General features: G+C 37.7%; 1 protein-coding gene across 3 annotated transcripts in view; it reads right to left on the bottom strand.

The window, feature by feature from the left end:
- LOC128211415 (xaa-Pro aminopeptidase 1-like) overlaps positions 1 to 13,970 on the bottom strand; it is a 32,392-nt gene that overhangs the window by 4,409 nt on the left and 14,013 nt on the right. For all 3 annotated transcript variants that reach the window (XM_052916182.1, XM_052916180.1, XM_052916181.1), the window contains exons 8-15: positions 11,163 to 11,244; positions 8,813 to 8,972; positions 7,648 to 7,779; positions 5,971 to 6,080; positions 4,583 to 4,660; positions 2,918 to 2,989; positions 1,969 to 2,029; positions 979 to 1,048 (exon numbers count right to left, since the gene is read on the bottom strand). In XM_052916182.1, the coding sequence (XP_052772142.1) occupies positions 979 to 1,048; positions 1,969 to 2,029; positions 2,918 to 2,989; positions 4,583 to 4,660; positions 5,971 to 6,080; positions 7,648 to 7,779; positions 8,813 to 8,972; positions 11,163 to 11,244 (765 nt within the window). The remainder of the gene's footprint in view (positions 1 to 978; positions 1,049 to 1,968; positions 2,030 to 2,917; positions 2,990 to 4,582; positions 4,661 to 5,970; positions 6,081 to 7,647; positions 7,780 to 8,812; positions 8,973 to 11,162; positions 11,245 to 13,970) is intronic.

Below are 13,970 nucleotides of genomic sequence, written 5' to 3'. Positions count from 1 at the left end.
TGCCAAGTCATATGTATATCAAATTGGTGCCAAGTCATATTATATCAAATTGGTGCCAAATCATATGTATATACAAGAGCTGTCACAGAGACAGCACGCTCAACTGTTCCACCACTTTTCAGTGTTAGGAGTGAAAAGTTTTGGCAAAACATGCATGGATCACTGTAAAATTAATTAGAATGATGACTGCAAAGATATGTGTAAAAATCAAAAACATTCAGCCTTTAATGAAATACAGACTTGATGGAAATAGCATGCAATACATTAAAGGATTATAGGTTGTATACAATAATGCAAGAGTAACCATATTTTCCTAAATTACAGTGGAGCAGAATTTCTATGTTGAATAAAAAAGGGCCTTTCTTTGAATTTAATGCAAACTAGGGTTATCATACTTGGTTACATGCAAAACCTTAACCATAATTTGTAAGGCGAATAATAAAGGGCAATTTTTTTATATTAAATGCAAACTAGAGTTATCTGACTTGGTTATTTAAGTAGGTTGGATGGTTGAGTACCATTGTATAAAGTCTCAATGCAATACATCGAGTAGTTGCTGAGATATAAACCTAAGTGTGCTTACATGCAAAACCTTACCCAGAATTTCTAACTCAAATAATAAAGGACCATTATTTGCATTATATTCAAATAAGTGTTATCTTACTTCATTATTTTAGTAATTATTAGTACCATTATATTATGTTAGATAGTTGGGAATACATATCCAAACATTCAATGTAATAAATGATGTATTTACTGAGATAATGACTTAAAGGTGCTTACATGCAAAACCTTAACCAAGGTGTGACACCGACGCCGATGCTAGGGTGGGTAGTATAGCTCTCCTTATTCTTCGAATAGTCAAGCTAAAAATATGTTTTATCATCAATATATTTACAGAGCGAATGTAAAAGTTAGGACAGACAGATTCTCATATGAAGTCTTTGACCAGCTCGGGACTAGAAAACTAAAATGCACCTTTCAATCCATTTGGAAAGACTGATCTGCAAAGGTTGATATGGCCTTTCAATACCCTGGTAAAACATTCCTGTAAAGAAACAACCGGTAAATACATCAAAATACTGCAATCTTCTTTACAGTTAAGCTAAATAAATCAGTTACAATTTCCCTTACGGATCACATTACAGGATTTTGTATCTCCACACAAAAAAATGTTACCATGTTTTAAAACCTAATATTTATGTTTATCGATCTTTAAATCAAGTTTAAAAAATTCAAGCATAACATTGACAAAATTGTCAATATATGAGCAATAAAGCATGATGTGATGACGCAATTATTGGGCACCAAATAAGATGTCACACTAATAATGTTGTAGCTGAATGAAGAGTTCTAAGTGCTTCTGGTAAATTGCAGCAGTGCTCCTGGTAAACTTCAGCAGTGCTCCTCATAAATGTCAACACTGCTCACAATAAATTCAGCAGTGCTCACAATAAACAGCCGTGCTCACAATAATCTTCAGCAGTGCTCACAATAAACAGCAGTGCTCACAATAAATTCAGCAGTCCTCACAATATACAGCAGTGCTCACAATAATCTTCAGCAGTGCTCCTGGTAAACTTCAGCAGTGCTCCTGGTAAACTTCAGCAGTGCTCCTCATAAACTTCAGCAGTACTCACAATAAACTTCAGCAGTGCTCAGCGTAAATGTCAGCAGTTCTCCTAATAAATGTCAACACTGCTCTTTATAAACTTTAGGAGTTATCATCATAAACTTCATCAGTAATCCTCATAAACTTCAGCAGTGCTCCTCATAAACTTGTGGCCTATATGTTAATGCTTTTCTTTGATATGACCACTTATCAAACTTGATCTAGATTTTTTGGAGACAAACATTCTGACCAAGTTTCTTTGATTTTGGGCCAAAATTGTGGCCTCTCGAGGGTGAACAGACTCAGACAATGATTGACAGACACCAAACAGCTATTCTTGAGCAAAAAAAGCATACCTTCTCATAGTCTGAGGGGGTCCCAAAATGCATCGTTCTAGTGACATCAGTTGTTCCATCTCTAAAATGATCATTCATAATACACATGTATAAGAAAAGAAAAATGTACAAGGTCAAGTAACAAAGAACTAGGCATTATGGCGTGCACTTATTTTACAAATCTTCATGCTTTCACAGTTATTACTGTTATTATAAACACGAACACTCAGCAAGTAGATGCTAATGCTCATTGGGAGTTTTCCATCGTCTTAAGGAGCCAAACTAAACTCAACAACTATTTAAATATCATTGTCTGAGTGTGATACGTACATACTCATATTTTCATCAGTGATATGAGCACAAAGTTTCATTCGATACTGAAATTGAACCTACTGGGTAATGTACAAGTGCTTCTAAATAAATGTCATCAAGCATACAAGTACACTCAGCTGTAACAGCATCAAAATAATGTCAGTTTGTTCTGTTCACTTTCATCTATTGAACAACTGACACCCTGATATACATGTAGATATCAAAACAATGGAGAGACTAACTAGACACATGACAACCCTTGACAAACAAATGAAGTAGACTAGGATTTAATACATTCCTTTATTAAACAAAGTATGTAATTATCAAAGGAGAATTTAATCATATTTAGCATGAAACCGATTGAAAGCAGTCTTTACTACACAGGCTTGTCATAATTGCAATTTTAACTTAGCTTTATGCTGCTTCATGTGTTTCACTGACTGTCTTTTTAAACAATACTTACATATTATTTATATATATCATATTTATACAATTGGCTGCAGTAGTTTTCATGAAGGAACTCGGACAATATGTTTTAGAAAACAGCTCTGTGACAACCATTCCACCTCATGTAATCATTCAATGACCACAGGTGTATAGTGGCTTATGTTTGCATTACTGGACAGAATTGGTCCTTTAAGGCCTAAAGCAAACCCACCTGTATTGAGCCCCTGAATCACACAGGTAGATTTCTTCTGTGGACAAGGTTTTGTCTGTCTCTGGTGAGGGACTGGAAAATAAAAAGTCACTCAAAATAACAAATACCTCAAATATTTCCATTGATAAGTGGATTGAAATGACCTTGGTTTAAATCTTGTTGCTGACGGGAATTTGTATTTGTTATGTTTTTTATGATTTATTATATTTAAAGAAATGATTTTATTTCAAAACTTCCAACAGGAATATGATTTATGTTTGTTTATTTCAAAACTGTAGCTGATGGATCTTTAAATTGACACTGGTATTTATAAATTAAAATCAATACATACACATGTACCCCGGTATAACAAATATAATTTTTGAGTGATAAACCTTTAACTATCTACTAAATAATGAATTTATGGCAATATTAATTACTGATAAAAAGATTGAAACCGTATATTTAATTGCACAAAACGCACAAATATTTAATGATTGGTGAGTGCTGAAAGATTTACAGTGATCAACTATTGTCTCATAAGGTAGGAATAACGCATTTTCTGCATCAAAACCACAACCTCTTGGGTAAGAGGGGGACACCTTAACCACTAGACCACTCACACCCTGGTGTTGCTGGAACCCACAACCTCTTGGGTGTGAGGCGATCACATTAACCACGAGACCACTGTCACCCTGGTGTAGCTCGACCCTATGCCCTCTTGGGTGAGAGGCAAACACCTTTACCACTAGACCACTCTCACCCTGGTGTTGCTAGAATCCACAACCTCTTGGGTGAGAGGCGGTCACCTTATCCACTAGACCACTCTAACCCTGGTGTTGCTAGAACCCACGCCCTCTTGGGTGAGAGGCGGTCACCTTATCCACTAGACCACTCTCACACTGGTGTTGCTAGAATCCACGCCCTCTTGGGTGAGAGGCGGTCACCTTATCCACTAGACCACTCTCACCCTGGTGTTGCTAGAACCCACGCCCTCTTGGGTGAGAGGCGGTCACCTTATCCACTAGACCACTCTCACACTGGTGTTGCTAGAATCCACAGCCTCTTGGTCGGGAGACAGCCACCTTAATAACTAGACCTCTCTCACCCCGCTGTGGTTGTAACTCAACCTCTTGGGTTAGAGGCTGCCACCATAGCCACTTGACCACTGTCACCCTGGTGTAGCTCGAACCCACGCTCTCTCGGATGAGAGGCTGCCAACTTAACCACTAGACCACTCACCCTGGTAGGGTCTTACCCACAACCTCTTGGGTGAGAGGCGGCTACCTTAACCACTAGACCTCTCTCACCCTGGTGCTGCTAGAACCCACAACCTCTTTGGTGAGAGGCTCCCAACTTAACCACTAGACAACTCATCCTGGTAGGGTCTTACCCACAACCTCTTGGGTGAGAGGCGGCTACCTTAACCACTAGACCTCCCTCACCCTGGTGCTGCTAGAACCCACAACCTCTTGGGTGAGAGGCGGCTACCTTAACCACTTGACCTCCCTCACCCTGGTGCTGCTAGAACCCACAACCTCTTGGGTAAGTGAGAGGCGGCTACCTTAACCACTAGACCTCCCTCACCCTGGTGCTGCTAGAACCCACAACCTCTTGGGTGAGAGGCTGCCACCTTTACCACTAGACTTTATACACTCCCTTACTAGCTTACTAAAAGTTACATACTGATAATGAATAACGGCACCATTGGAACCTGTGCTGGATATTGTGGCAAAACTCAGACTGACATAGTCCTCCTGTCCACTGAAAACATAAACACAACACCATGTTTGGCAAAGATTAACGCTCTTGATTTTTAATGGCAGTTTTCTATGAGATTATTGATGGTGATTGCATATTTTAGATTAAATTACTTCTACAGTCGAAACTTGTAATGTCAATTTTGTCGGGACCTAGAGAAAAAAGTCGAGATAACCAACATTCGACACATCCGAATTTCTGAAAATATCACCAGCCCCAACACATTTGAGTTTGATTTATGTCCGACACTGACTTCTGCCACTGAACGGTCTTGTTTCCGTCGTGAAAACAATATGTATTACTGAAAAATAAAGTGAAATAAAAATGAATTATTTGTGTCAAATTTACTGGTTAAAACAAGTATGTTAAGTCGGTTTGTTTTCTATATGCAGTGTTAAGAAATTTATCATCACGTAACTTTCAATGTTGCGGAATTTTCCGAGGATGTCATTGGCGTCCATGTGCGTTTCAATGAATGGCTTGGGCAAAAAATGTCCTTTAATCCAAAAACATAAACAAACGACTCTAATTATTCACACTTACCAAGTAATCTCCAATTATGACAGTTTGTTATTTTGACATGCATGGTAATTTAGGGACATGCCGCAAACCGTCATTAATATTTTCTCACATACAACTCAATCTACCGTTCTACATAAGAAACAAGAAAATGTGTGAAATTCGACAATAAGGACTGAAATAGGAGGTCGACATAGCGAAAAAATCATGATAGAAAATTCGACTCAAGCAGATTTATTTTATATAGAATAAGAAAGGAATAAATTCGGGACCGGAGAAAAAAGTCAACACAACCGGAAAGTCGAGATATCCGACGTCGAAATAGCGAGTTTGAACTGTACTTGATACTGTCAACAAGTATAAGCATTATAGTAGAACATGAATTATTATTTGAATTTCATAATGAGCAAAGTAAAAAAAAATTGAAATTTTACTACCGGGTACTTTCTGCAGATTTCTTTCATCATGTAACTGTCAGAGCAAGAATTGTGCAAATTAAACCAACATGAAAATCTTCACTTAATATCTATGATATGAACCAACGTCAACACACTATTAGTATAAGAAATTTGCCTTTAACAGTCATTAAGCGCTCGAAGAATAAATATTGATCATCTCAATTATTACTGCTATTACAACAATGTTACTACGGCATTATTTAGAAAACTAATCTTAACATCTTTAAAAGTAGTTTTAGAACAAATATTCTTATGCAATTAGAGTTACTTTATTCTGCTAGTATAAATTTCCTTGAAATAGAAAAGGACAACGTTACTATGACAACAATGACAAACTGTTTAATGTTCTCCAGTTGGCTGGCAGCAGAGACTTCTGTCACTGTTCCCAGGGGCACATTTCTTTCCAGCCAGGAAAAATACTCGCACAATGTAACCGCATCCTTCACCTGTTGAAACAATGAAGTAATCACTTTTGAAAAACACAAGCAGTTCAGTGTACTTAGAAATGTTCAGAACTTTAAAGCTTTTTTATTTTTTGTCCTACAATGAGCCAATTTTTGCGTATATATCTGCAAACCAGTAATATAACACTTCTGACAAAAGAGAAGATCGCAGTTTTTAAATTTCTGTTCGAAAATTTATGTTTTATGGCTAAAAGCCTTACTTACGGTTTAAGAACAAGAGCTGTCACAGAGACAGCGTGCTCGACTATTCCTCCGCTTTTCAGTGTAAGGATTGAAAAGTTTTGGCGAAACATGCATGGATCACTGTTAGATCAGATTTCAATGTGCTGAGATATTGACATAAATTTGGTAACATGCAAAATTTTAACCAGAATTTTTAAGTCGAATAATAAAGGGCCATTATTTGCAAAATACAGTTATCTAACTTTGTTATTCACTTGGGCTGGGTGGTTGAATACCATTGTATAAAGTCTCACAGGTTCGGATCATGATGGTGAAAAAGTGTGCAAAGTTTGAAAGGCATATGTCAATGGACTTTGAAAATATTTGAGGTAGTACACAAACTTTAACATAAGTTCTAAGAAAAAAAGGAGCATAATATTGTAAAAAAGGTTGATACAGTGACCTCCTCCTGTACACAGGTTGGGGGCATGATGGTGAACAAGCATGCAAAGTTTCAAAGCCATATATTGATGGACTTTGAAAATATTCAAGGTGGTATGCAAACTTTAACATAAATTCTAAGTCGAAAAAGGGGCATAATTTTGTCAAAATGCTTGATAGAGTTACCTCCTCCTGTGTTAAGGTTGGGGGCATGATGGTGAACAAGTATGCAAAGTTTCAAAGTCGGATGTCAATGGACTTTGAAAATATTTGAGGTGGTACGCAAACTTTAACGTAAATTCTAAGTAGAAAAAGGGGCATAATTTTGTCAAAATGGTTGATAGATAGAGTTACCTCCTCCTGTGTACAGGTTGGGGGCATAATGGTGAACAAGTGTGCAAAGTTTCAAAGCCATATGTCAATGGACTTTGAAAATATTTGAGGTGGTTCAAAAATTCTTACAAAAACTTTAACATAAGTGGTTATGCCGACGCCAACGTTCGGGTGACTAGGATAGCTCTCCTTATTCTTCGAAAAGTCGAGCTAAAAATGCATAAAACATCAATTTTTAACTTATATATGAAAATCTGCGATTTGATTTTTTGTCGGCAGTATTATATCACTGGTTTCCATGCATTTTCGTATAAATTGGCTCATTCCAAGTCAAAAAATAAAAAAATTGCCAAAACGTTCAGTCTGTAAGAGTGCAGGTTTAAACAGCTATCAGTCCTTTTGAAGAAATTCTGAAACTAAACCACAGTCCCTACAGTTGAACTAAAATGAAACCTTCTGACCATTTTCAAGTTATAGACGTGGCTTTTACAATTAAGAAGCCATATTAATTTTGTAATATTACTCAAAGCTTTAATACTTTACTGTCATAATATACAAGTTGTATGTGTTGTAATATATACAGGTTTAACGTGTAATAATAAACAGGTATTACATGAGCTCTTCTCATTCCCTCAATTTCCTGAGCATTTTTCACAGCCTTCATCAACGCTAGAGGCGAGGCAGCAATGAGGCGACGAAGCTTCGGAATAGAGCTTACTAACCCATAACTGGACTTGTCACTTATCTGAAAGTAAACATTTTAAAATTGAAATTTATTAAACATTCTCTTGATCAATTCCATCAACATAAAATATGTGTGTAGGGATTTATGTTGGTACATTTGTTTCAAATCATATTTTCAAAGTATCGAATGCATCATGTTGCGAACTGTACGATAACTTTGTTCAATAAATACTCTTCTCTTGAGGAGATAATGCAGCAAGTAACAAACAAGGTAACCAAGATGTTATTTAACGTTATCAAAGAAAAATACACATTCAGTAAGCAATACCGGTTGGCTCTTTATTCTCCAAGCTCAAAGTATTTTGGACGGTCCCTGGAATATCGAGCCAAAGAGTTTTGACTGTAATGCCTTTCGAATTGTGATCTTTACTTAATATGTAAAAAGCATGTCATGTGCCACAACAGTTCATTAAACAGTTCAATTTTACAGAAACATTGGGAACGAATGCTATTGGTTGGTGCTGGTAAATTTGCTGGAGCTGGGATTCAATAGAAGTAAAAGCCTGGCTATGTATAATTCATAATGTAATTACTATATTATACTGTGTATAGGACGTTAGCATAGATAGGATGCAGGTAAAAATTCTTAAAAATAAGCAGACACAATTTTTGTTTTGAGATGAACGTCAAAACATCTTTGCAGTCACAATATGGTGAAATATCTGACAATAACAGTGCCACCGTCAAAATTGCACTTAAATTTTCAGTATGCCATAAAAAGTAGCGGTCACATCTATGGGGGCGGATGAAAAAATCCGAACCTCAGGCATGCTGCATGGCTGGTTAGACAGCAAGCCTCCTTACTGGGTTCAGCACATGCCCTCAGGTCGAATATTTCCATCCGCCCCATAAACCAAGTTCTGCATGTGTCGTTCAGTTGGATTTTTCTGCTCCGCCTACATGTTAAAGATACTTAATATAATAGTCCACATGAAAGACATTCCCTCTAACAAGGACCAGTTTGAATCAGTCCCAGTGCCTTGTACAAGCAAAAAGCAATGATAGTAAAGGAACATTTATCCCATGTACTATACCCAAATTTTGCCGGAAACATTATCCACTAGATCTGCTACAAAGTTCTTGACATTGTTGTACGGGGCAATGGTGACTTTGACACCTTCATTTTCAGGGGGCATGTCAAGGTGAAGATGTGACCTCACTTTCTTGTCTATTCGTTCTGGGTTGGTAAATAAACTGAAATTTGAATGAACTACATTGGCAAAAAATAATAAATTACAAATTCCTGGGGACATTGTTTTGCAATTAGCTAAATTTTATGTTTGGATTCCACAAATAATTTCTTTATAAATAAAAAATAAACAAAATGGCCAAATGGCCCTGAATCGCTCACCTGTGATATATTGCACATTGGTTTGATAAGAAATCTGGATGGTTCAAAGTAGTTAAGGTTTTTTAGAAGTCTGGGTCATTTTTTACCCCAATGCCAAAGTTTGGACAATAATAGAGGTCCACTTAATGATGTATTATGCCAAATAGCTCTAGTCCTTGTGAATTCTGAGAGATTTTTTTTTAATGCTTCTATTATATACAAATATTGAAAACCTAAGCCTATGAACACGGTGCGTGGCCAATTTTGACCCCAGGGCTAAAGTTTGAACAATCTTAATAGTGGTCCAATAAACGATGCTTCGTACCAAATACGGTATCTAAGGCCTTCGCCTTTTGGTTTCGGAGAAGAAGATTTTTTAAGTTTTCATCATATACATATATAAGGAAACCCATGACCGCCCGGGTGGGGCCATTTTTTGACCCCAGGGCCAAAGATTGAACAATATTGGTACAAGTCAACTAGATGATATATCATGCCAAATATCTAAGCTTTTGTCACTACTTGATTTTAAGTGTGTATCTATATATGTATATTTGTTATTAATTGTTGTATGTGGCCCATATTGAAAATTGGTATGTGTACTAAATATGTTATCCAGTTTAAATTAAGACGTTACTTGTCTTTGTGAGTTCGGAGAAGATTTTTTAAGTTTTCACTATAACACATATAGAGAAAACCCATCAGCCCCGGGGTGTGGCCAATTTTGACCCCAAGGCCATAATTTGAACAATCTTTGTAGAGGTCCACTAGACGATGAATCATGCCAAATATCTAAGCTCCAGTCCAGGTAAGTTCAGAGGAGAAGATTTTTGAAGTTTTCACTATAAAGATATAGAGAATACCCATGACCCCCCGGGGTGGGGCCAATTTTGACCCCAAGGCCATAATTTGAACAATCTTTGTAGAGGTCCACTAGACGATGAATCATGCCAAATATCTAAGCTCTAAGCAACGTAAGTTCAGAGGTGATTTTTGATTTTTTTTACTATAAACATATAGAGAAAACCCATGACCCCCCAGGGGCGGGGCCAATTTTGACCCCAGGGCCATAATTTGAACAATCTTTGTAGAGGTCCACTAGACGATGAATCATGCCAAATATCTAAGCTCTAGTCTAAGTAAGTTCAAAGGAGAAGATTTTTTAAGTTTTCACTATAAAGATATAGAGAATACCCATGACCCCCCAGGGTGGGGCCAATTTTGACCCCAAGACCATAATTTAAACAATCTTTGTAAAGGTCCACTAGACGATGAATCATGCCAAATATCTAAGCTCTAGTCCAAGTAAGTTCAGAGGAGAAGATTTTTGAAGTTTTAACTATAAAGATATAGAGAATACCCATGACCCCCCGGGGGCGGGGCCAATTTTGACCCCAGGGCCATAATTTGAACAATCTTTGTAGAGGTCCACTAGACGATGAATCATGCCAAATATCTAAGCTCTAGGCCAAGTAAGTTCAGAGGAGAAGATTTTTGAAGTTTTCACTATAAACATATAGAGAAAACCCATGACCCCCCAGGGCGGGGCCAATTTTGACCCAAGGGCCATAATTTGAACAATCTTGGTAGAGGACCATTTGGTAATCCTACCTACCATATATCAACGGCCTAAGCTTTGTGGTTTTGGAGAAGAAGATTTTTAAAGTTTTTCCTTTTGGTTGCCAAGGCAACCAGAGTTCTGCATGGGATTCAATTCTTTGAACAATTTTCAAAGGGGACCACCCAAAGAACATTCCTGTGAAGTTTGGATGAAATTGGCTAAGCGGTTTATGAGGAGATGTCGTTTAAAGTAAAAGTTTACGGACGGACGCCGGACAAATTGTGATCACAAAAGCTCACCTTGTCACTATGTGACAGGTGAGCTAAAAAGTCAAACACCTACAAAGCAAATAAGCCTATATATTGCACTATTATAAACAAGGTCAAAGAGCAAGAACAACATTGGCTTGGCGCTGACAAAACCCAGATATGACATTACAAGATCAAAGAGCAGAATAATTCTCCATGAAAGATTCCTTACTTATCAAACTTACTGAACTGAATCCATAGTAACAACAGCATAGGCAAAGAACACTGGATTGTATTCAATGTCGGACCCTCTCATGTTGAATAAATCTGAAAGATTTAGTATTTTTATGTTGACTTTGTACTTTTTCATTGATAAACTCCATAATGATGTCAGGAGTATTATAACTGGTTTCAACATACATGTATTAATTAACTGAAACAAATGATTTATAAATATCATTAGCATGATGCTATTTTAGAATGTGTTCTTATAATGTGGAAAATGCCCAAGTTTTCGCAGGAAAATCTACATCTTCTGTCTGCCTCACCAACTTAACCACCAGTTCCATGTACCTTAAACCATAAATGGTCTCTTTTAAAACAGTGAAAAAAATAACTAACAAGACTTATCAACATTTAACAACAAAGCATGCACTGATAACTAAGGTACCAGCAATAACTCTCACACACTGATAACTAAGGCACCAGTATTTACTCTCACACACTGATAACCAAGGCATCAGTATTTACTCTCACACACTGATAACTAAGGCACCAGCATTTACTCACAGACACTGATAACCAAGGCACCAGCATTAACTCACACACTAATAACCAAGGCACCTGTATTTACTCACACACACTGATAACCAAGGCACCAGTATTTACTCACAGACACTGATAACCAAGGCACCAGCATTAACTCACACACTAATAACCAAGGCACCTGTATTTACTCACACACTGATAACCAAGGCACCAGTATTAACTCATACACTAATAACCAAGGCACCTGTATTTACTCGCACACTGATAATCAAGGCACCAGTATTAACTTGCACACTGATAACCAAGGCACCAGTATTAACTCACACACTAATAACCAAGGCACCTGTATTTACTCACACACTGATAACCAAGGCACCAGTATTAACTTACCCACTGATAACCAAGGCACCAGTATTTACTCACACACTGATAACCAAGGCCCCAGTATTTACTCACACACTGATAACCAAGGAACCAGTATTTACTCACACACTGATAACCAAGGCACCAGTATTTACTTACCCACTGATAACCAAGGCCCCAGTATTTACTCACACACTGATAACTAAGGAACCAGTATTTACTCACACACACTGATAACCAAGGTACCAGTATTTACTCACACACTGATAACCAAGGCACCAGTATTTACTTACCCACTGATAACCAAGGCCCCAGTATTTACTTACCCACTGATAACCAAGGCCCCAGTATTTACTCACACACTGATAAGTAAGGAACCAGTATTTACTCACACACACTAATAACCAAGGCCCCAGTATTAACTTACACACTGATAACCAAGGCACCAGTATTTACTCACACACTGATAACCAAGGCACCAGTATTTACTTACCCACTGATAACCAAGGCACCAGTATTTACTTACCCACTGATAACCAAGGCCCCAGTATTTACTTACCCACTGATAACCAAGGCACCAGTATTTACCCACACACTGATAACTAAGGAACCAGTATTTACTCATACACACTGATAACCAAGGCACCAGTATTTACTCACACACACTGATAACCAAGGCACAAGTATTTACTTACCCACTGATAACCAAGGCCCCAGTATTTACTCACACACTGATAACTAAGGAACCAGTATTTACTCACACACACTGATAACCAAGGCACCAGTATTTACTCACACACTGATAACCAAGGCACCAGTATTTACTTACCCACTGATAACCAAGGCCCCAGTATTTACTCACACACTGATAACTAAGGAACCAGTATTTACTCACACACTTATAACTTAGGCACCAGTATTTATTTACCCACTGATAACCAAGGCAGCAGTATTTACTTACCCACTGATAACCAAGGCACCAGTATTTACTCACACACTGATAACTAAGGAACCAGTATTTACTCACACACTGATAACTAAGGAACCAGTATTTACTCACACACTTATAACTTAGGCACCAGTATTTATTTACCCACTGATAACCAAGGCAGCAGTATTTACTTACCCACTGATAACCAAGGCAGCAGTATTTACTCACACACTGATAACTAAGGAACCAGTATTTACTCACACACACTGATAACCAAGGCACCAGTATTTACTTACCCACTGATAACCAAGGCCCCAGTATTTACTCACACACTGATAACTAAGGAACCAGTATTTACTCACACACTTATAACTTAGGCACCAGTATTTATTTACCCACTGATAACCAAGGCAGCAGTATTTACTTACCCACTGATAACCAAGGCACCAGTATTTACTTACCCACTGATAACCAAGGCCCCAGTATTTACTTACCCACTGATAACCAAGGCACCAGTATTTACTCACACACTGATAACTAAGGAACCAGTATTTACTCACACACACTGATAACCAAGGCACCAGTATTTACTCACACACACTGATAACCAAGGCACAAGTATTTACTTACCCACTGATAACCAAGGCCCCAGTATTTACTCACACACTGATAACTAAGGAACCAGTATTTACTCACACACACTGATAACCAAGGCACCAGTATTTACTCACACACTGATAACCAAGGCACCAGTATTTACTTACCCACTGATAACCAAGGCCCCAGTATTTACTCACACACTGATAACTAAGGAACCAGTATTTACTCACACACTTATAACTTAGGCACCAGTATTTATTTACCCACTGATAACCAAGGCAGCAGTATTTACTTACCCACTGATAACCAAGGCACCAGTATTTACTCACACACTGATAACTAAGGAACCAGTATTTACTCACACACTGATAACTAAGGAACCAGTATTTAC

The sequence above is a fragment of the Mya arenaria genome, chromosome 12, assembly GCF_026914265.1.
Source record: "Mya arenaria isolate MELC-2E11 chromosome 12, ASM2691426v1".
NCBI classification, from domain to species: Eukaryota; Metazoa; Mollusca; class Bivalvia; order Myida; family Myidae; genus Mya; species Mya arenaria.
The sequence above is the reverse complement of the archived record's forward strand: the minus strand, read 5'-3'. Positions and strand labels throughout refer to the sequence as shown.